The sequence below is a fragment of the Rissa tridactyla genome, chromosome 8 (assembly GCF_028500815.1).
Source record: "Rissa tridactyla isolate bRisTri1 chromosome 8, bRisTri1.patW.cur.20221130, whole genome shotgun sequence".
In the NCBI taxonomy this organism is placed as follows: Eukaryota; Metazoa; Chordata; class Aves; order Charadriiformes; family Laridae; genus Rissa; species Rissa tridactyla.
Window position 1 is genome coordinate 22516065 of NC_071473.1, and position 23504 is coordinate 22539568.

The 23504-nt window shown below is 57.1% G+C and overlaps 1 protein-coding gene across 1 annotated transcript in view; it reads left to right on the plus strand.

Annotated features, from left to right (window-relative positions):
- Window positions 1–23504, plus strand: part of CACNA1E (calcium voltage-gated channel subunit alpha1 E) — a 98799-nt gene that overhangs the window by 3049 nt on the left and 72246 nt on the right. Inside the window, exons 2-6 of the mRNA XM_054211798.1 lie at window positions 5925–6030; window positions 6476–6615; window positions 17504–17607; window positions 18463–18615; window positions 18911–19092. Of these exons, the coding sequence (XP_054067773.1) occupies window positions 5925–6030; window positions 6476–6615; window positions 17504–17607; window positions 18463–18615; window positions 18911–19092 (685 nt within the window). The remainder of the gene's footprint in view (window positions 1–5924; window positions 6031–6475; window positions 6616–17503; window positions 17608–18462; window positions 18616–18910; window positions 19093–23504) is intronic.

A 23504-nucleotide genomic window follows, 5' to 3' on the forward strand; every position in this document is an offset into this window, starting at 1 on the left:
GATGGGCTGCAACTCATCTATATCTGCTCGGTTCTTCATCCGCTTAATCACATTTGACCTGGATAAGATCCCTCTCCCGCCCCAGAAAGGCCAGATGACACTGCGTGGCTCTGGCTATGTCCCCAAGGACAGCCTCTGGCTGTAGGTGCACAGTGCCCACTGTACCCGTCCCCCTGATTTGGCAGGGGACAGGGATGTCCATCAGTCTTCTGGGGACCTTGCTGTTCCCTACAGCAAGGGCTTTCTCCTATCTCAGCCCTTTTGAGGACCAGATCTGGTGCTGGGCTGGCCAAGAGCAGCCGGGATGTCCACAAAGCCCCGGTGCGTGTCCCTGGTCCAACACATATGGGGATTTTTCTCCATGGGATGCGCGCCGGTGCGCGCCTGAACCGTTTTGCCACGCGATGACTCCCACTTTAACCCAGGCATCTCTGATGCTGTGTGGGCACTGCCCCTCGGGGACCCTGGTAGCGTTATGCCGCATCCGAGCAAGCGTTTTCTGCGCCTTCGCTTCTGGCCAGCCAAGATTTCAGCAGGTCTCGCCTCCTCGCGGGAAGAGCTGCGCCATGTCGTGCCGTCCTTGGGCAGCTCCCTCCTTGCCACTACCCAAGAACACCTCTTTTTATTTTATTTTTTTCTTCCTTTTCTTTTCCTTCAAGGCTGTTTTCTGTACCTTTCATTCATCAGATTTTTAAAATGTGTTTTGGTTTTTTTTGTTTTTGTTTTTTTTTTTGTTTTGTTTTTTTTTGGGAGGGGCGAGTAGGTGTAATGGCAGGTCCATCTTTTTTGACAGCCGGAGAGAGCGAGGCTGCCTGTCAGATGGTGAATTTAAACAGAGGCAGCTGTTGTCATGGTGACTCCAAGTTGCATCCTGTTGCTGTGGCAACCAAAGTTAAAAAACTGATGTTAAGGCAGGAAAAATCACATGATGTGGTTCTTTTTTGTTGGTTTTTTTTTTTTAAAAAAAAAAAGGAGGAGAGGAGAGAGATTCGATTTCCAGTTTTTTAAGCGCAGGGTGAGGTGGGGGAGAAGGAGACGCTTCTCCAAGGAGCTGTTGGCACGTGGCAGGCGGGCACCCCACAACCCTACGGGATGGCAGCGGCATGGGCAGGCTCTGCCCCCACCGGCTCCTGGCTGACACTGCTTTCGCTTTAGCCCCTGACAGAGACCAGACTGCCCACTTTTTGGAGCCAGGAGCAGCAATATCTGTGGACGCAGATAACAAGCAGAGGGTCCCCCCTCGAGGCATGCCTGCATAGTGAGATTTAGGTGGCCTGAGCACCTCGCCCGCGTGCTCCCTTGTGAGCTGCACGGAGCTGCGAGCACAGCTCTGAGCCCACGCTTGCCCTCCTGCGCCCCTTTCGCTTGGCGTAACGGGCACGCGGGAGCTGGCTCGCCTCCAAAGCCGTGGCATTTGGGGATCTGTTGGCACCTTGTCCTCCTGGAGATCATTTTCTGTCAACCCCAGCAAAGCGTGGATGGGCCCGGAGCGCTGGGTGGTGGAACCCAGGGATGGGGACAGCTCTGAGGGGCCACGGCTCTGCAGCTGTTTGATAGCCTTATGTGCTGGGGGAAGATCCCCCTCCGTGTCCTTGGGGACAAGCCAGGGAGGTGCTGTAGGGATGGGGAACCCTGGAGTTGAAGTAGGACTGTGTTCCATTTGGCATTTTGGGTTTCTCTTGGAAAACAGCCTTGGAGAGGAGGCTTTCCTGCTGGGGAGGAGGAGGGTTGGGGCCTCCTAGGGAATGGGATGTTGAAAAGATGGGTCTTTGTTCCTGTCGTGCCTTGGGTGGATGGAGTGTGGGAAGGTCTGTGTGAGGGCAGGCAGCAGTGGCGGAGTTGGAACCAGCAAGATAAAGTCCACGGATGTTGGAACTGAAGCTCCCTCTCATTGCCATCTGGCGTGCAGGGAAAGCCCCTCCGTGCAGCAGGTCCTGGGGGAAGCCGGCGGAATGGTGGGAAATGGAGACTTAAGTTTCTAGATGTTGGGGCTGGGCTGGGTGATGCAGGCAGGGTGAGGGGTAAATCGTTCCTGGTCTTCTCAATGGTTCTCTGAGGTAGGCTTCCCCTCTGAGGCAGGCTTCCTCAAGAGCCCTTTTGGAGATGCCCACGTGGCCTCACTCCTCTGGCTCTTCTGCTCCTTCCCCATCTGCCTGCCCAGCAGCAGGGAGGAGGCACTGTCACAGAAGTGGAGAGATGGAGGTGGGCTTTCCACAGCTCCCAGCCCGCATCGCCAGGGAGGGATTTGTTTTGCACCCAGCCTCTCAGGGAGGTTGCATCAATGTGCCATCAGCACCATAAATCCGTCTTCAGGGCTTAGAGCTGGGCACGCTCCCTGCATTAGCGATATAGGTGTTCTGGGTGGGCTGGTTTTGGCTTCCAGCTGTGGAGGGAGCGAGGTGAAGAGGGGAGTCACAGCTGGAAGCAAGGATCCACCGGTGGCTGGACATCTCCCTGGTGCTCCCTGCCAGCTTCTGCCAGACCTGCCAAGGAGCTCCAGCTCCAGGCATGGCGTTAGCCTGCAGTGCCTGCTCTGGGTGGGATGGGGCATGGGTCTGGTGGGGGGTGTCTCCGTGGCCTGGGGGGCACCTTCCCCACCTGAAATGCACCGGGAGGGAAGCATGGAGCTGCAGGTGTGGTGTGCTCTGGGATCGGACGAGTTGCTAAGGAAACAAGTCAACGGTGCAGGGGAGAGAGCATTGGGTAAAGGAGATAAATCAATAAGAAAACCTATTTTTATCAGCTCCCTAATGATCCTCCAGGAGAAGCCAGACGAAGGAGGAGGAGAAGGCTGGAGGCAGATGGGCTTTCATTACCGGGCTTGGAGGGAGGCAAGTGCTACTCTGTGTTTTGGGTGGCTGGAAGGTTGTGTAATTAGACATCTAATGAGAGAGGAAACAAAGGAGTAATAGAGCATTGTCCAGTGGGCTCCAACCCTGAGCTGGGAGGATGCTTGCTTGGCAGAAGTCAAATGCGTGGATAAAATTTCCCCCGGTTCAGCCAGATGTTCCCGTTGTCCCTTGGGGCGGGTTTTCTTACCCTGGGCCTCTCAAAACCTGGCACAGCTGGAGGCTACGGGGACTTGTAGCTCTCACCCAGCTCCAGATGCGATAGCCCAGGATCGGGTCCTAAGAAAACTGGGCCAGTGGGGTTCGGAGAATCACCTCGTGCTTAGGCCACCGCTTAGGGCAGCGATTGCCCTGTTTCCCGTAGACTTAATACTTGCTGATCCACATGCCACGCGCTCCCTGGAGGCGGAGCAGGGACGCGGTCCCATGCTGGGGCTGTGACAGATGTGCACCGTCCTTATGCTGTCGAGCCAGATGTTGGACCCAGCAAGGAGATGTAGGGGCGAGCTGAGCCATTAGAAGGGGTCCTGTCCCCCACCAGCCACTGCCGGGCAGGGCTCCCACACTGCTGGCTTTGGAAAATTTGGGAATTTTCCTACCTGGGTGTTTCCCCTGGGGGACGAGAGGCCGCAGCGGGGAGGAGGCAGTGCTAAACCCTGCCAGGGCGGACAGACGGACTCACCGCGCCGTTCCCACACTTCTCATCTAGGCAAATGTGCCTAGCGCCTGGGGACCTGGCTGCGCCGCCCTGCTAACGCACTGTTTTCTTTTAAGCCTGTGCTAATTGCTCCCAGACTTTCAGGAAAATGAGACAAAAGACCCCAAATAGGCCGGTGGCTTGGGGCCAAGTGCCGCAGTCTGTGTATTAGCTGAAGTGTGTGGGCAGAGGTGGGAAGCAGAGAAAGTACGTGGCTTTTGCAGGAGCCGTGCAATCAAATCCTCACTTGTGTGAAGCCTCAGATGAAAACTTTTGGGGTCTGGCATCCCCCCGAGCACGGGGAGCTGCTCACAATTTGTGCCCGGCTGGCATCAAGGTCTGAGCCCGCAGCAGTGAGCTCCGCGGCGGTCTCTCTTGGTTTGCCTTTAACTTAGCAACCATTAATTTCACTGAGTGGCCTTTTAAATGCCTTGGCTTAATCTTCCCTGGCACTTCTCCCTACTGGGCTGAATCCATCCCGGTTCCTGCAGGCTCTCCTTGGCATCCCCTCCTGGTCGACTTGCCGGGGACCTGATCCGATGTCCGGCCCTGTTCCCACCTTGCCACAGGCCGCAGCATGCACAGGGTGGCTGCCGCCAGCGTTAATTCATGGTTTCCAGTTAACCATGGTCATGGCCAGCCCTGGATATGTCTTCTCTTGCCCATGGGCTCAGGGCCGCTGATTTAAGGCATCTCTCTGTAGCCAGTGGCTTTGTCAGCCAAAAGCTGAAGTTGCGAAAATCATCCCTTTTCCCGGGGCTGATGGCACCGGCATTTGGCACCTCCTGGCCTGAGCAGTGTGAAGCTGAAGCCGCCGGGTCTGGAGAAGCCCAGTGTGGTAGGGAAAGGCTCAGCCGGGGTCCTGGTCCCTGTGCCGGCTTGGATGATTTCTTTATGGGCAAATCCATGCCAGGTGGGATCACCCCCCCTTTCCATAGACATGAGCCTTGGGAAGGTGGCAGTCCCTTCCCAGGGTGCCCGCTGACCCCAGTGGTGACAGTAATGGAGCTGTGGGTTTTTGACACGGAGGGAGCGGAGAAAGGGCGTGCCACCTGCTGATGAATCTCACCTCATTTAGTTATTGAGGACAAAGAGGGCTTTTATTGCAATGAGGTGGTAAAGATGGACAGGAAGTCGGAAAGATATGGCCGTCCTGTCGCTTGGAAGTGCTTTGTTTTCAGGGCTTGGCGGTGGGCCAGGCAGGAGGAGGGAGCTCTGTGCCCTCACCTCGCTCCCGGCGGACTCTGTGAATCCAAAGGCAGGAGGGAGCTGAGTCTGGAGTGCCTTTCCCGGGGTGTCTGACCGCCCTTTCCTCCGCCTCCCCTCCCCACTCACTCGGGTCCTCAGGTGCCAGCGTCTCCTGCCACTTGTCCTGGTGGGGGGGCTGCTCCCGGAGAGGGGTGTGTAAGGCCCTAGACATGGCTGTAGGGTTTAGGATGCTCGTAAGGGTCCAACCAAATCCTGCTGATAAGGTGTCGCCACCCCTCAGGGTCTCACCGAAGCGTGGCTGAGCTGGGATGGCTCCGTGGGGAGTTTCAGCCCTGCCTGAACTGGAGCTCAGACCCAGGCGCCATCAGTGTCTTGAGCTGCAAACGCTCAGCCTGGTGCTCTGCGGCTCCCAGCGCTGTCTGTGGTCACCCTGCCACCCGCGGGGTGCTTGGCAAGGGACCCTCGGTTCCCAGGGCACGTCCGCCTTGCCAACGCAGGGCACAGGGTGGGCTGATCCAGGTCGGAACCCCAGGACCTGTCAGGGATGCTCTAGGACTGGGGCCGCCGATAGCCTGTGACACCCTCAATTCCAAGCCCCATCTCCTGCTGCTTTGTGATGGAAAAGAGAAGGCAAGCAGCAGGGCCACTGCGTTGCAGGGACATGCCAGTCCCGGCTACCAGCTTGCCATGCCAGGGACACGCTCCCTGACGCTGCCAGGGATCACGCCAAGCACTTTTCTAGATGAAGCCCAACCTGGTCAGAGTCTGGTTGTCCACCTTCATGCTTGTGCCTGTCTTCTGGGCTTCCACCACAAGCAGCGTCTCACTCCCAAGAGAGTTCACAGCCCAGCAACGGCCGTTGGTTAAATGTCCCATTGCCTTGGGAAGGAGGTGATGGTGCTCAGCAGGTCTCTAGGGAGGAAGGTCCTGAGGGCTCACAGTTCTCATCACTTCTCTCGTTTCCAAACAGTCCCAGCTGGGCTTCACCCTCCTGCCTGGGGGGCAGCGGGAGGTGAAATCTGGGCTCTGTGTGTGTGTTTTCCTGTAGGGAAAGCAGTGGTGGTGGCTAAACGAAACGGTGGTGGTGGTGGTGAAACGAGATGGGCAGGGGTGGGCTGGCAGGTTGGGGACATCTTCGGCTGCTTCTCTGCTCCTTAACTCCTCTCCACTCCCTTCGAGTACATGATCCTGGCGACCATCATTGCCAACTGCATCGTGCTGGCCCTCGAGCAGCACCTCCCCGAGGACGACAAGACGCCCATGTCACGGAGATTAGTAAGTACCCTGCGTCCGTCCCTCGCCAACCCGGTCGGGGGTTCTGGTGGGTGACCAGCTGAGGGGAGCCACCCCATCCTACCAGCCAATTTCTGCTGGTTTCAGGGTGGTAGGCTAAGAGGTTTCCTCTGGGACCAGCCCCTCCAGCCTTCCCAGGGCTGCTGTCACATACTCCTCCTCCATGGAAAGGGCTAAGGAAGGTTTAAGTCCCTTAAAAAGTGGGGTAGAGAAGGGGGACTGGGCAACTTGAGTGGGTTGTAGCCCCCACTTTTTGTTTCCAAGGTTAATGCTGTCTGAGGAAGGGCGAGGAAAGCTCCCAAAGGGGAGGATGGGGCTGGGGAAGGTGGGATGGGATGTCAGTTGGGTCAAAGTGAAATGGCTGGTGCTGTGTTTGCTCCATCTCCATCCTCCCCCTCTGACCGTGTCACTGATTCCCCTCTGGCAGGAGAAGACGGAGCCCTACTTCATCGGGATTTTCTGCTTCGAGGCTGGGATTAAGATCGTGGCTCTGGGATTCGTTTTCCACAAGGGTTCGTACCTGCGTAATGGCTGGAACGTCATGGACTTCATCGTGGTCCTTAGTGGGTGAGTCAGGCGGCGTGGGGCCGTTGGTGGGGTTGGGCAGCTGGGCATGGGGACTCGTCCCACTGGGGACATAAGCTCCAGGACGCGGGTTTGCTGTTGTCGGTGGTGTTTCTTCATCCCGAGGGAGGGGAGGATGGTTCCCAGTACTGGAGGCTCCTGTGTTGGCTTTGCTGTGGGCTGCTGATGGTGGGGCAAGGTTCCCTGTCGGGCGAGGAGGGCTGGCTCTCAGGGCATCATGTCAAGCTTTCCTCAGCTGGTGGCCTGACACCTGTCACCCGTTTGGGCATGGGGTGAGGTGAGGATGAGCACGGTCTGATAAGCTAAGCAACTGGACGTGGTCTGGGAGAGGTTTTGGTCAAACCCTTTGTGGAGAGGGGGAAAATCTCTTCTCCTCTTGCCTTCCCAAGCACTTTCCAGCCTTGGCCCGTTGCTGGGGGTTTGGGAACGAGATCCACGTGGGGCTATTTTCCCAGGTGGTGCTCACTCAGCATCCCAGTTTGCAGCAGCAGTGCTGGGGGTGATAGTGCACAGAGCTTCACGGGTGCTGGTTGTGTCACTGGTGGTGTCACCTGCTGGGGACGTGGCCCAGATTTGCGTCCTGCTTGTGGTGTGATGGGCTGTGCTGGTGACATAGAAATGAACAGGGATATCTGGGCTTGTGCTAGCCAACGGTGGCAGTCAGCTTGAGCAGAAGCTTCTTAGGGTGACTGCCCCAGCCCCTCGCTGTGTGGAGGGCAGGTGGGTGCCTGCAGCCACCAAGGGGTCCCGAGGAAAGGTGCCTGGATCACGGTCAATGTTTTTTGCATGCTGAAGGAAACGCCACGCTCAGAGTACCTGGTTTGATGCGTACAAACAGATGGTGTCTGTGGATCTCTAAGCACTTAGCGAGCTCTGCTGGGTGCAGAGCAGCTGCAGGTCTGGCTGGGAAACTGAGGCATGGGAGCCAGGAAAGATACCTGGAGTCTCTCCTGAATTGCTTGCTGCATAGTCCTGTCTCTTGGCTTGCAGGGTAGTGGTACCACGTGGGACATGACACCCATTGGGGTGTTCGGAGGAGGAAAGGGGATGCTGAGCCTGGTGCTGCCAGGGACGTGGTGATGGGTGCTGCTTGTCTGTGGTGGAGAGGTGCAGGTTGGGACTATGCTTGAGTGAAGACTTGAGGAGAACATGACCGGGAATGTTTTGACTCCCTTGGTCCCATGTGGACGGGGATGGCCTCGCTGGGGAGCGGGGACACCTCTGCCAGTGAAGGCAGGGTGTCTCGATGTGCTGGTGGTGGGGTGATGCTTCTCAGTGGGCATCAAACAGGCTGCCTGTGGGCGGTGCGGCCATCGCACAGGATGCCGCTGCCTCTTCCGCATCTGCAAAGCAACTCTCAGGGGAGGGCTTTGTGACCTGATGGGCTCGCTGCTGCGGGGAGAGCAGCCAGGCACAGCTCCGGGGCTGGGCAAAGGTAGTCACATCTCCGAGGACAGCGTGGGACACGTATGTCACCCCTGGTCGCAACAAGAGGGGACGTCTCGGCCTCACCGTGCAGCTGCGGTGCTGGGCTGAGCGCGCAGAAAGTGGGCGGGTGGTTGGCAAATGCCCATCATCTGTCTCCTGGCCCGGGCATCCTTTGGGGCCGGGGCCAAGGGGGGAAGCACTGGGCTGGGAGGGGGGGAATTCGCCGCGGACCTCTCCGTGCCCTCCCCGCGACTCCGGGCGAGCTGACTGTAACCGAGCTGGTGCTGAGTCAGCGCTCGGCAATTACTCACTCACGAAAGCCTCGCCAGCTCCTTTCAGTGCCGCCGCCGGGCCCCGTGCCAGGGAATCAATTGTCCGTGCCGGGCTGCTAGCGCCACGCCGGCCACCCTGCCGGGAGGTGCTCAGGTCCCCCTGACACTGCCTGTTACGGGGCATAGCCCTCCAGGGTCCGCTTCACCACCATCGCCCCCCTCGCACGCCGACGTTTGCTCCGGCAGGATGAATCCCTCTCTGAGAAATGCCTAGGTACCCACCAGCTTTGCCCCAGCCGTCCCAGCACCTCCTGGCATGGACTCACCGGGCTTTTGGGGTGAATTCTGTTGTATGATGGGTGGAGGAGGCAACCTGCAGTTTTTCAGCCTGAAAACCAGTTTTGGGGATGATGGGGTCACTGGGGGAAAGGCTGGACCACATCATCGGCTCCTCTGTGCTCTTCAGCCCTTGCTTTTACAGCGCGGTGCCGACAAAGCTGCCGTTCTCCAGCGCCACGGTTGTGCCTCCCTTGCGAGAAACTCTTGCCCGTTTGATCTGCTGAATTATTGGCAAATCTCTTCAGCAAATAATCCTCGGCTGGCAAATGACTTGCAAACAGCTTGCGGGAGAGGGTTTGCGCTTGGCGGTTCGTGCTGCGTCGGTTGCGTAAGGCGGGTGGTGAAGTCTGCGCGGGGGATGCGTGCGGGTGACCGGCAGGTTCAGGATGATCTTTGTGAACTAAAACGCCACGCGTGATTAATACGTGAGTGTCTGGATGGAGGCTGTTGAGCTTGGGAGGATTAATGGTCATTGGGATCTCGTCACGACTTAGCAAGAGGCGGTGGCTCTGGTGGAGGGGATGTTGTGAGTGTCAGAGGCGTAGGGTAACGCTCGCCGTGGGATGTGCTGACCGCTTTGGGATGCTGATGCATCCCATGAGGATGGACCAGAGAGGATATCCATGGGAACAGAACCCACCCCAGGATCCATCCCTGATGGCCCTAGAGGGACCAGGCATCCCACTTGCTGGCCCTTGTCCCTCCAAGGTTGACACAGGGTATTACTCTTCCTTTCTGGACTTATTTTTTGCCATGTGTCCGATGGGAGAGGTGGCATCATGGCGTTGGGATTTCCGTGAGCCGTGGGATTTCCTGGGCACGCTTTCCCCGGCGTAAATTAGCCTAACGAGGGGCTGCTACCGTGAGCGGTCTCCTGGGACCCTGTGCAGGAATGGATGGCACTGACTTGGCTTCAACTGGTGTTTGCTTCTTATGTCAATAAATCCCGATTTTATTTTTTTTTTTTTTCATCTCGGTGGAAATCAACTCCCACGTAAAACTCCCTGATGCTAAAGCTTCCACCGGGGAACTAATAGTCACATTTGTAAACCTGCTCTGTTTATAACCTGTGGTTTCCAAATCATCGTTGCTGCCTGAAAAAACCAGCCTGTTCTCCCCCAGCTAAAAATATTTTTCGCGGAAAACGTGCATAAAATACCTTCATTCGTTCCGAGGCAGAGCCGGGGAGGGGAACGTCTGTGTTTCCCCTGGGGCTTGGGGATGCTCGCCTTGCCCATGCATGAACCAGAGCCGGCTGGGCACCGAAGCTGGACTCGTGGCCCGCTCGATGCTGCATGTCCTGGACCAAAAAGGGGAAAGAAATGCTCAGAAATGGTCAGGAGGGGCAGCGGGACCTTGGTGACCTCTTAATTGGTGGTCCCAAGAGGGAGAGGTTGAAGGACCTTGAAGGGTCTGAAGGACCAGCGACTGGAGCATCAGCTCTGTGCTCCCCGGGGTGCTGTTAGCGCAATGAAAAGAGAACAAGGACCCTACACCAGCCCACCTTGTCCTTGTATTTGACGGAGCTCATGGAAAAAGAAGGGTTAAGCTCCCTCTGAAAATATCCAGGTGGGTGTGCGCTTCACACACTCCAAAGCCTGAGCATCATAGCACCGCGCTGGCTTTTTTTTATAGCAGTTGCAGTGGTAATACAATAACACGTTATGTTGAGAGGTGAAGGGGTGGGGAAACACTTCTAACGACGGGGGGAGGGGGAAAAAAAAGAAAATTGAAATGGAAATCAAAAGGCCCTTGTGAAGTTGTGCTGCTCAGGAGCCGAGGAAGCAGCCGCTGTAAAACCAGGGTAAATACACTGGGGTCACTAAAAGGAAGAGCTGGCGTCAGGGTTTTTCGGAGGTTTTAATAACAGCCGCTACACCTGGATGCCTTCTGTGAAGCCCTTGGGCTCTGCGGTTTATCATTAAGGGATTTTGTGGGGTGGAGCATGGCCAAGGGAAGGCAGGAATGAAGGATCGCCGGAGGTGACTGCCGTGCCCTTAGCAAAACCCGGAGCCAACCGGTGGGACACCGGCCCGTGCCGACGGAGGACAGCCTTGGCACTCCAAACCCAGACGGCTGGCCTGAAAACCCAAGTCCTCTCCCTGCAAAGGCCAGCGGCAGTTGCGAGCCTGTCCCTCTGACCCGCCGGTGGAATCCTGCGCACGCTCCTGCCCTGATTTTTCGGCTGTGGCTGGGGTGAAGCAGGAGAGCGCGGTTCCCGGGAGGCTGCTTTCCTCTTTGCTGCGGGGTCGCAACAGGAGCGTGGGGACGAGGAAGGGCAGGTTGTTGCCCATTGAGGTGCTGCCTGCCTTCGGGGATGACTGTCCTGGAATGTGCCCGGTGCCCTTTTTGCAATTCCCTTGGGATCCCCCATGGCAGACATGAGGACGCTTTGCCCTCTGGTGTTTAGCGCACCTCACACAACCCAAGTTCTGTGTGTCTTAGGTGGTCTTTTTGGTCTCAGAGGGCCGGAGATGGAAGAGTGGGGGGACGACCTTGAATGGGTCTGTGCAGGAATATTCATATGCTCCACCTCCTTGCGGTTTTGGGGTTGCCGGCGGCCAGCAGCGTGCCTGGCACCTGATGCACGTGCAAAAGCACACACGTGTGTGTGTGCACACCCGGGCTGGGAACAGGCTCTCGCCCCGACTCCGACACCTGCGTTTTCCCAACCGAGGGAGTATAGTGCACCTCCAGGCAAGGAAGTTTTGGGGGAGTGGATACAAGGGTTAAATCGGAGCACGAGTGCAGCATCCCAACAGGGTTATTCTTCTGGAGCCTGTACCGTTGCAAGGAGTGTTGTCCTATAGGGCAAACCAGTAAAGAGACAGCCCCGAGTCCAAAAGCGGAGCAATGCTTTGATCACACCAGACAAGACTTTTTTTTTTTTCCTCTTCCTTTCTTTTCATGAACGGTGCCGGTCTCCAACCTGATGTCTGCCCCATCTCCCACCCCCTTCCCAGCCCTTTCCTTCCAGGACAATTAGTAAAGTGTTTGGTCTTTCGTTTGGATGAATAATTAATTCCCCAGCTTTGTGAATGATTCATGTGCCATATGCCACGGCGGCGGGACGTGCCTGCCATCGGCACCTTGTACAAAGGGCAGCACCGTTTCACTGGCCCGGCGAGGGGATGGGATGGGATGGGTGAGGGAAAAGGCTTTGCGCTGCTGGGGAGACAGGTGGTGGCGAGGACACTGGGTGACCCCTGAGAAGGCAGACCCAGGGCTCTGGCTTTGGGGGAGACAGCCATCCCGCCTTCCCTGGGCGCAAGGATCCGGGCCTGGGCCTGCTCACACGCTTCACCTTCTTGGTTCCTCTTCCCGGGCAGCTGGTTTTCCCGCAGCCGCCACGCTGCGGAGTGAGTCAGTCCCTCCCACGCGGCTGCCGGGCCCGGGGATGGGGTGGGCATCGGCATCGCCTCCCCTCCCCAGGCACCCCTCTGCCCCTTGCGGTCCCCGGGGGCTCCCTGCGGAGCTCCCAGGGTTGGGGAGAAGCCCTCGTCCTCCTGGGGGTAAAGCCTTGGGCCAAGCTGCAAAGCCCCCACCTGCCATTTCTTTGCGCTGCCGCGGACTTGGCGCCGGGAGGTGGGGTTGTGGGGTAAAAGCCTGGCTTGAGGGAAGGGGAAAGGGATTATTTTCCACCACATCCTCATGTGGGGAGGTGGTATCACCCAGGCTTGGGTAAATATCCCTTGGGGCCTCGGACCTCTCCTTTTGGCACGAGTTCAAGCAGGTCTTGAGGTGGTACAGGGTCGCCTGTGCTGTATTTCTCTTTGCGGGGCCGGCTCTCCAGCCTCCTGGCAGCAACTTTAGGTTTCCACCAGGTCCCGTTTCCCAAACGGTTTCACCAGCATCTCCTCGCCCTGCTAAATCCTGCATCTGCCGAGAGGCGCCGGAGGCGGGAGGGAGGCGCAGGGTTTGTCCAGCCCGCAGGGTGCGGAGCAGGAGGGGATGCTCCCTCATGCACCAAATCCTGGGGGCTTCTCCAGGAAGAGGTGGCCTTGGGAGATCATTTTGTGTCCTTCCCCCACCCCGTGTCGAAGGCTGGTGATGGCAGATTTTCTGCTCACCCTCCTCACACCTTGCAGGGAGTCATTGGTGCCCAGTTCAGGGCTCTCAAAGCCGCCTGGAAAGATGGGACCAGCAGCTTTGCAGCAGTGCAAATCCGCTTGTGTCACGGCCCCAAAACCTAGAAAGAGAAAGTGAAGAGGATGGAGGCTTTAAGGTTGCTCTGAACTGTGCCAAGGGCAGGACTCGGACCTGGTCCCTTGGCATGGCCAAGGCAGGACCACTGCACTCTGCTGTGGGGCATCCTCGGGGTGGGCAACCCCATCCCTCTGGCCCTGCCTGGAGCGGGGTTTGGACCCAAGAGCCTAGAGTCCATCCCGCTACTCGTGATGCTGTCTGCAGAGAGAGGAGGGGTTGATTCCCCAGCAGAAAAGGGCAAGAATGGGGTAAATTCATCAGGTAACTTACTTTCCGTGAGCCGTTTGACCAGTGTATTAATTATGAAGTAGTCTCCCTCGTAGAGTCAGGTGGCAGTGCAAGCCTTCAGGGGCCTTTCCACTTAATTATAAATATTAATTTGCGCGTCAGCCAGCCAGCCAGCACCCTCCCTGCCCCAGATTTTGAGCTGAGATTAGTCTGTCTCAGCCGATCGCTCCCTCCACCCAGCAAACTCTGGAGCTGCCCTTTGCTAGGACGGCTTGTCTGCATGCACCTCTGCAGCGGTTCCCGACGGAAACGGTCGAGGGATGCTCAGTTTGGGGTGGGGGATGAATTGGGGGTGACCGTTTGGGTGTTCAGCATTTGCTTGGGGTCCTCGGGGGCGAAGCCCTTTGCAGCGTGCCCCGCGCTGTGTGCGCCGTCCCCAAGGGCTGAAGCTTTTCAGGGTTGTTGGTGCCGCCTCCCGACGGGATGATGGGGACGTGAGCGGGTGCGATGTGCGGCCCCTGGCACGGGCAGCGGAGGCACGCTGGGTGCCGTAGCGTGTGACGGTGCCTGAATTTGGCGCTGGCTCTGTGGTAGTAAAAAGGGCTTTTGTGCGGGCAGGGTCGTCGAGCGTCGCTCACGCTGTATTCTGCGAAGTCCCAAACAGCAGTCATTTTCAAATGGGATTATTCTCCTCTTTTTTTTTTTTTTTTTTTTTTTTTTTTTTTTTTTTTTTTTTTTTAACTTTTGGCCCCCTTTCTCATCTGGAAAAGAAATCCATAGGTGCAGGTTTTCAGCTGGAGGCGAGGGCGTGCGCTTTGCTCAGCTGCCGGGAGGGAGCTGGAGCATCGCTCCGCCAACAACAGCCACCAGCCCCACAGCCTGCAGGTGCGGCGCAGCCCAGCGGGAGCTCGCCCTTCGCTCCGCAGCCTGTAAAGAAAGAAAATAAAATAATCATCCTGGTCGCAAACACCAAAGCATCGGAGGTCGTTCCCCCCCCCCCCCCCCCCCGAAAGCATGTTTTTGTCTGCCGGTGGGTGATTGCTCACTATTCAATTATACTTTGGGGATTAGCATATATTTCCCATCCTGCCTCCTCTCTCATTTGCATTCTTCCAATAGCTCCTCTCTGCTCTTTTCTCCACCTGAAGTCTCTTCCCCCTTTCCTGTGAAGAAGTAAAACTAACCCCTTTGCCTGGGTGACCTATAAAAACGCCTTCACTTCTTTCCCCCCCCCCACTTCTTCTTTTTTTCTCCAGTACATATGATGAAAAGCATGAGCTCATTGGGATTTTTATAGCCCAATCTGGCAGCTTTTTCAAATAACTTGGATGGTGAGATGTAATTTTAGTTTGGGTCCTTGCCTAAAAATAAAGAATAATTATTAGCACATCAGACGTGGATATTGTAAGTGTTCGAAAAGGGTTTAAATTGTTCCACAGATACCGGAGCTGCCGCCCTGTGTCAGCACAATGGTCTGTCACAGCCCCAGTCCCACCTCTGCGCCGTGCATCCTGAAGGGTTTAAGAATCCCTAACCCTAATGTGTGCCAATAAATAAATCAGAAATGGGTCGTGCCGGGTGATACGGGTGGCTCTCTGCTTTTTTTTTTTTAAAAAAAAAAAAAAGGGCATGCTTAAAGGGTTAATAAGCAATTAACAGGTGAGATGCTGAAGTCCGAAGCAGGAGGGTGTGTTTTGAGCGTTGAATTTATTAGTAGCAGTAACGTGGTGGTGGCGTCTGTGCGTACTAGCGAAGGCTGGCTGTCAGGGAGAGGTGACGTCTGTGATTTAGAGCCACTGAAGGGCTTGGGAAAGGCAGACGGAAGCCATCCTTGCATGCCTGGAAGCTTGTTTGGCTTTTTCCAGCCACTTCAGTTGGTCTAAAGGTGGTCCAGGGCTGTTCAGACCCTGCTCAGAGACGCTGGGATGCCTCGGTGCTCTGGGATGGGTGGGTTTCCCAGGAGCAGCTCCAGTAGCCTGTGGATCCGCCTTTGTCCGGGAGCCGCGGCTGTGTCCGCGAAAGGACGTGCAGGCACCTATTTTGTAGCTCTGGGTCATCTTTTTGTTGTCGATCAGGAGACGTGTCTCCAGTGAGACCCCCTTGCCCTGGTGATCTTGTCCAAACCTCCTTCCAAGGGAGCTCGTGATGTCCCTTGTCCCCCAGCCGAGGACAAGGAGCATGTCACCTTGCCACAGAGGAGTCCCATTCTTAGCAGCTAATTTAGAGCGCTGGGAAGTAGTGCCCTGAAATCGCCTGAACCTTGCCTGAAGGCTCGGCGCGACGGCTCCCGAGCCCTTCAAACAAATCTGGGTTAGCGGAGGACTTTGCAGCCAGGGCGGCTCTGCTCCCCTCCGCCGGAACGGGCAGCCGGTGACGGTCCTGCCCCGGGGAGGAGATGTGTGGTGGGGCTGGGAGCGGTGACGGCTCCACCTCCGTCACTCGACCTGGTTGTATGGGACTGCGGCTCATGCTGCTTTGTGGTGGTGGGAGAGAGCTGTCAATTCTGCTCTGCTGCCGGAATCCTTCCAGCTGGGCTTGCATCTGCGAACCCTTGGCACAAGGGCTGGAGCCTGCATCCAGCCCAGGAGCATCCCTGGTCTCCTGGAGATGCTCAGCCCTGGCTGGAGTCAGCGGAGGGGCTGCATGTGCCTTTCCCCTGTCCCTTTGGGAGGCTGGTTGGACACCAGGTATCGGGACGTGAGGAGCGAAAGCTGAAGGAGGGTCTCGGGGTCTCCAAAGCAGCATTGGGTGCAGCATGTCCTCTGCTTTGGAGCGCTGGATTTGCTCTCACTGGCAGGTGGCATGAAAGAGATGAAAGTGCCCGTGCTCCTCTCTCTCCCACGTGCTGCTGAGTGGCCGTGCTTTGTCATACTTACTGATTTTGGTCTTACAACCAATTTAACACCGCAGCTCTCCCCAGCCTCTGGGTGCTCCTGACTTAATTAAATCCCTTTTCTGCTCTCCCGTCAGCCCTGTGGGTAGCGGGGGTTGGACACAGGCTGGGGCACGGGGACCATGCCGAAGGGGGATGGGGGAAAGGGAAAGTGCCACCAAGGGTAAAAGATCCACCTATATATCGGGGATGAGCATTCTGACACGAGGGGAGTTGTGGGTGATGCTGGGGTGTCGCATCCCATCTGCTGCTGGGGCCAGGCTTTGCAGCTGACCCCTTGCGCTGGGGCAGGGAGGAAGAGGAGGCTCGGAAAAGGAGTTGAAACAACCTGGTTTGCTGATGTGAGAGCATTTCTGCTGCCGGGGTATCCTAGGAAACCCAGCCGCCTTTCTGGAGGGGCAGGTTGGTACCTGCCGTACCTCGGGGAGAGGGGGAGAGAAAGAGTGCTAATTGCTCAGCACGCCAGAGAGCTGCTCTGGCCTGTAATTAGATGAATTAGTGGAACAATGACCCAATTTCCCTCGGTTTTTGGATTGCTGCAAACAACCCTGGGGTTGCTGCCTCCCTCTGTCCTGCTCTCCTCCCCATCCCCTCCTCTCCCATCCCCTGCTCCTCTGCTGCAGTTCCCCCGCCTCCTCCTCCTCGCCCAGCACCTGGGGACCGAGCCGGGATGGGAGAGGAGGCCACGAGCTCCGGCACCGCCGTCTGTGCTCCCGCAGCTCTGCCGGCATCCCCGAGCTGCAGCATCCCCGTCCTCCCGAGTATTTCCGCTACTGGACTTGGTGTGCGCCAGCTCCCTTCTGCCCCAGTTTGTTTTCCAGAGATGGGCTTGAAAAAAATCTTTGTGTTTTAAAAGAAAATCTCCGGAGTCCTTCCCGTGCCTGCCGGTTGCCTTCCAAGGTCATCAAACTTTCATTACTGTAGATTTTTGAATGCACGCAAGGTTCTCGGCTCCTTCGTGGCAATCCCAGAGGTAGGACTCTAAGGAAGCTCCATGTGTGGAAAAAGCCAGAGCAGCTGATGGCTGGAGGTGCTGCCAGAGAAGCATGGGTGACCATCAGGGGAACGACCCCCATCGCTGGGGCACCATCTCTGGTCCATGTGCCACCTGCCTGGAAGGGAGGTTAAACCCACTCAACCACGATGAGCACGGTGTTGGCGGTGTTGAGACCCCAGAGTGCGATTGCACGGCGTGGGTGATGGCCAGCACTGTGGCATGGGGCTGTCCCCAGCCATCCTGGTGTGTGTGTGGGGCATTGACGTGGGGCTGCCAGGGCTGGGTGGCCCCTGGGTGGCTTTGTCTGACCATAGTGGCCCATGAGCTTTGGTGCCAGCATGGAACGGGGCTCACTGGCATGCGGGCTGTGGGACGCATTGAATCTCTGTACCTGCCATGGTCTTCCACGTGGTTTCCCCCAGCCTGGCAGGAGAACATGGCTCTTGGCACTGGGGTGGCCGAGGGCTTTGCCCGGAGTAACTCTGCTCTCTCCCTCTCTGCCCGCAGCATCCTTGCCACTGCTGGGACACACTTCAACACCCACGTGGACCTGCGGACTCTGCGGGCCGTGCGTGTGCTCAGACCTCTGAAGCTTGTCTCAGGCATTCCCAGTAAGTTGGATGCTCCTGGTCCTCCTCGCAGTGTGTCCCTATCAGTCCCTGGTGTCCTTCATAGTGAGAGGAGTCCGGGTGCTGCTTTGGAGGTGTAGGGTGTAATCAGGGAAGAGGGAGACAAACCTCCTCATGGAGGGGGGATTTTACATGCCGTCTTCCCAGCCAGCCCTTGGATAGCCCGCAGGGGAGGTGCCTCTAGGATGGCAGCGTTTGGTGTCCCCGGGTGGCATTTCCTCCCGCCCAGCCTGCACTGTGCTGGTACAAGCCTGAGCTCGGCGGCTCGCGGGGCCCACCAGCGGCTCTGCTTCCCTGGCCAGAAGGCGGTGGGTGGATCCTTTCAGGACTGAGGTTTATTCAGGGGAGTTTTCTTTTTTTTTTTTTTTTTTTTTTTTTTTTTTTTTTGCAAGATTTCATCTGCTGGCACGGGGATAAATAAAGAAACTATAAAGAAACTAGGCTGCTGCCGGCACCGGTCCTCCCATCCCTCCTGTCCTGAGCACTGGCTGGGTGGTGCGCTGGATCCGTGCCGAGGGGACAGAGCTGTACAGGCCATGTCCCACCAAGTCCAGGTGGCACAAAGACAGAGAGGACACCAGAGGGAGGACCAGATCCAAAAACCATCCCTCCTGGAGCCTTGCTCTGCAGCCTGGCCCTCCCTGCTCCCACTGGGATAGTGCTTTCCTCTGAGCTGCCCAAAGGGATGCTCTAGGCTGTGCTGGCCTCCTACATCTGTCTGATGACTGTCCGTCCTATCTGTTCACTGTCCTCCGCTTGCCAGAGGTGGGATGGACGTGCTCCAGGCAGGGGGTTTGCGTCACCGTACTGAGCTGCGCTCTTTCTTTCCCCTCCCAGGTCTGCAGATTGTGCTGAAATCCATCATGAAGGCCATGGTGCCTCTCCTCCAGATTGGCTTGCTGCTCTTTTTTGCTATTCTCATGTTTGCCATCATCGGCCTGGAGTTCTACAGCGGGAAGCTGCACCGCGCCTGCTACACAAACAATTCAGGTGGGGAGAAGGGCTCTGCACCCCCTTTGCATCCCAGGGGTGGAAAACAGCTAGGACGAGCGCACGTTGCTATTGTGGGAAGATCCTGCGTTTTGCTTTGTGCACACCAGGCATCACCTGGTTGCAGTCAGGATATCCCGGTTTCTTACGGGAGCAGTTTGTGTGCAGCCAGGGCTGGTCCCAGCGGGGTCCCCTGCTCTGCCCCAAGCCCGTCTGCGTTCGGGCTCTTTGCCTCGCCAGTGCCTTGCCCCTCTCTTACCTTTGCCTCCTTTGGCTCTCTGCTGTGCACTCGCAGGTGAACTAGAGGAGCTGGACCCCCCCCATCCATGCGGGGTGCAGGGTTGCCCCCCAGGCTACGAATGCCGGGAGTGGATCGGTCCCAACGACGGGATCACGCAGTTTGACAACATCCTCTTTGCTGTGTTGACCGTCTTCCAGTGCATCACCATGGAAGGGTGGACCACAGTCCTGTACAACGTGAGTAGCGCTGCTCCGGGGTCCCTTTGGGCAGATGGGCATGGGCATGGGGAGCCGGAGACGGTATTTTTACGTGCTGGAAACCAACGAGATCCTGAATTTCCTTTGTGACGGGGTCGGTCGATCCCTTTTGGGCAGGAGCTGGGGGATAAAGAGGCGCGTGTTACATGTGTCTGGGCAAAGGGAGCACTAAGGGCTTGGTCCCCATCCCTGGGCTGGCTGTGCATCCCACTGCAGAGAGCAAAACCTTGTGGGCACGGGCTGCAGTCAGCCTCCTGCTCGAGGGCTGTCCCTCGGGGGGGCATCCTTCCTTCCTTCCCTCCTCCTCCTGCGCTCCCCAAGGCAGCTCTGTAAGAGTGGACGTGGTTTCTGGGCACTCTGCATCCGCTCTCCCTGCGGACCAGGCGGCAGACGTGCCTGCATCCCTGTGGTGGCCTTGAGAAGCCCTGGAGCTGGACTTGGACCCCCCTCCCTGGGGCAAGGGCAGGATTTCGGTGTCCGACAGGGAGCTGAGATCTTTGATATTGATGCTGCAAATGTTTGTTGGTGCTGATGAAGGAGGGGATGGGGTTCCTGTGGTTTGCAGCAGCTTGAATTTGCCAACGCCCGAGCCCTTGAGGTGCCCAGGGAGCAACTTGGGGGCAAAGCTGGAAGCACGAAAAAAGCTACAGGCGATCACAAAGCGCGATATCTTCGTGGGCAATTGGCGGTATTACGTACGTTTTAGTTTATGGGCTAGAAGCGACGGTGCCAGTTCCGTTCCCAGCCTAATTTCAGCATCAATTTTGGCGTCATTGCACCGGGAATGTTTTTATACCCTGGTTCCCATAGTGCCTGGAGAGTTGCAGAGTGGCATCGCCCTGCGGGAGGCATATTGGATGGCTTGCGATGGGGAAACGTGCTTTGAGAGTTGCTTGCTGTGAGCAGAAAGGCTGGGTTTTAACCCCAGGCGAAGACACCGGCGCTGCCAGCGTCGGGGTCCCCCTCCCGCTCGGTCCCTCCCAGGGTCCTTCTGGTGGGCAAACGGACCATGAAACCCAGACTGGGGTAGAAAGGGGAGAGTTCACGGCAAGGGCTTGACCGTGCCGTGAGGATTTGGTTTTCCTCATCCTAAAGGAGATGGCAGCGTCAAGATCTTTTGCTGCTTCAGTGGGGGAATTCGGCAGGATTGAATCACCTGGGAGTTCAGACCAAGAAAAAAAAAAAAAAAAAAAAAAGAATATTTCTTGGCTGCTTCTGGTGTATCGATGGGATTAGAGACTTAAGGACGATGCTTATTGCCCGGGCATAATTGAGCATAGCGGGAAAGGTGATTTCTTTTCCTGCCTGGCGGTGCGGTTCCCCTGCCTGTAACACGGCTGGGCAGGTCCTGCCCGCTCACGCCGCCGTGCTGCAGCCCGCGCCTGGCAACACAGCGACATGCCCTGCACCTTCTCTCTCGTATTAACGATTGTCTCTTTGCAAAAGCCAGGGGCTGCTTCCATCGGTGCTCCCCATGTCCCCTCCTCTCCGTCCTTTGGCGTCTGCAGCCATTAGCGGCAGCGCTCCCCGGGCGGGAGCTGCGGTGCGCGAGGAGCCGGGGAGGTGCATGGATGGGCAATTTACGGTCTGATGGACCTTGAGGGTTTGTACCGGCAGTTTCCCGAGAAATTCTGGTCTCCTGCCGTTTAGGGTGTCCTCGCTGGGAAGGCTGGAGCTGATCCATTTGATATGAGGGATACGCTGATCTGTATCTTACTGGGGGGCAAGGGTAGGAGATGCTGTTGGGAGCACCGATAACCATGCTGTGCAGGACAGACCCTGCGGCATCCCCTGTTTACCACTCTAGCTGCTAAATCAAGGGCTCTTTGGGTCACCTGAGGAGCCACAGCCCCAGTATCCGAATGCTCTTCCCAGCACCGGTCGCAATGCCGGGCAGATGCGCTCTGTCACGGTGTCCCCAAAGGCCGGGACCGTAAGGTACCTCCCTTTCCTGCTCCTCTGCAAGGAACCGGCTATTACTTACCTATAATGGAAAGGATTAGGGACCTTCTTTGGCTTTTAATTGAATGAGGACTGGGGCCTTGGTATGGTAAAATGCTGCTGATTCACTCTGGGAGGCGGCGAGGGATGGACACTGTTCCCAGCACTGCCGGGCTGCACCTCCCGCCCTCCCCAGGGACACGGGCTGCGTCACAGGGTGCCTCTAGCTCGCGAAGGATATGGGTGCTCAGTCCTTTTGTTGCCCGGAGGCAGCAAAACGGGCTTCTGCCCCCCCCCCCTTTTTTTTAATTATTTTTATTTATTTTAAATAGAAAAATGAGGCGTACATACGGGGAGCGTGGTCCCCAGGGGGTGCTGGAGGAGGGCTGGGCAGGGGTAGAAAGCCACTGGGATGCTCTGCCATCACCTTCATCGTTTGGAGAAGCAAAGCAGAGCAGGATCCCGCTGCTAACCAGCGTGGACGTTGCCCAGCCCATGCCTCGGGTTTGGGTAAGTCGGTGGGGGACTGTCCGCTTTCCCACCGGAGTACAGCGGTGGGAGGCTGCGTCCTTGCAGGTTAACGCCGCAGCCTTGCAGAGGAGGTGGGGATGGCAAGAAAACCACTTGAGCCATCTCTCCAGAAAATGGCTCGACTACCCAATTCCCCTGCGTAAACCGTATCGTGATTTTTAAGATCCGTTTTTCCCCAATTTTGCCGGGTCCGGAAGCGGGGCTCCTGGAATTCATAGCTAGCTTCACAAAAAGCTAATTGGCCTGGTGGTGCTTTCCACCCGCGTCGTTTCACGGATGTGTGCTTGCCTTTTGCCTTGTTTTTATCAGCCTTGCCTGCATGCAATGCTGTCTTTCTTGCTAGAAAACACACTATAGGCTAAAAAAAAAAGAGAAAAAGCCTTAAACTGTGGGGTGTTACAGCTTTTCCAGCTCCTGTTCCTAGAAGCCTGAAGGACTTTAATTTCTTTTAGAGGGGGATTTTGGCTTTGTGGGTCCTCTGGTTGTCTCTGCCATCCAAAACAGGGGCTAAGGAATAATTTGCTTTTTTATACTGGAGCGGGTGCCCCTTCCCTGGGATGGCTTGAGACCAAACCTGGTTTCTGTAGGGACCAGAGGGAAAAATGATGCTGGCAAAGAGGCTCGCTGGCCTAATTCTCTGCCGGTGTGCCATCATGGGTCAGGGGCCGGGTTGCGATTTTGTCATTAAACAGCGATGCTGGGTCCTGGGCGGAGGGGTGGGGATGATGGCAGGGCCATGCCATGGGGTGCTGAGCACCGGGGCTGCCCGCGCACAGCACAGGGTGCTGCTCAGTGGCGCTGGCGGCTTCGGATAGAATCGTTTAGGTTGGAAAAGACCTTTAAAGCTCATTGAGTCCAACCGGATGCTCAGCCGGGATCCCCAGGTCCTAGGGAGCAAACAAGAGAGGAGTTTGAGATCGTGATTTCCTCTGAAACGCCGACTCGAGAGGCTGTATTTATTTCACCTAGACTGTTTATTTGTTTTCCCATTTGGAAGCGCTCCGCCGCTGTGCTTGCAGGTAGTGAGGAGGAGCCTGGCTTGCCAGGAGCTGCCACTCTCTTCTTCCCCCACGCTGCCGGGAGCTGAGATGGGAAGAAAAACACACTCGTGGCAAACACGTGCCGGGGCCGTGGGCTGGGCTGGTGGGCTCTGCGGGGAAGAGGGGTCAGCCCTGCCTGTCCCGGCTGGATCCCTCACCTGGAAGACGGCTCTGTGCTCTCCCGAGCTGCTGGAGCAGGCAACACAAGCCAAGCGGCACAGGAACCGCAGCCCCCGGTCGGGAATTAGATAGTCCAGGACAAATGAAAACACAAGGGCTTGGAGAAAAGGTGCTGTTTGGAGCTGTGGGAGCGATGGGATGGTGGATGGGCGCAGGCAGGGGAGCCAGGGCTGCCTGCACCTCCTGCCGGCGTTGCTCATGGGGGGACTGAGGCTGCCACGAGGTGCAAGTGGTGGTAGTTGCAGGCGGTTGCTGAGGGTGCACGTGGTTGCAGGGGACCAGAGGAACAAGCCGGGGTACGAGTCCAGCTGTGGCCCCGGGCACCCCCTGGGAGAGGCTCCAAGCGTTTTGCAAATGCAGCACGGCTGGTGCAGAGAGCCAGAGCCTGCTGTGCAGGGAAAGCCTTGTTTCCCTGCATGGCTCTGGACGTCAGGTTGAACTCCTGATCCTAATATTGTGGTCCTAGTGAAGTCCCGAACATCGGAGCAACCGGCAGAGAGGCAGGAGCGTCTGCACGGCTGTGATCACCAAGCTGCATGTAAAGAGCCAGCTTGGCTTTGCACAGGGCCGTGGCTATTAGCAACCACGGCTACAAACGTTTGCTTCCTAAGCACAGGCATTAAAGCAGCGCTGGAAGAGCATCCGTACTGCTAATTAAGAACGCATGGCGAGTCCTAACGGGACCTAGTGTGCCACAGT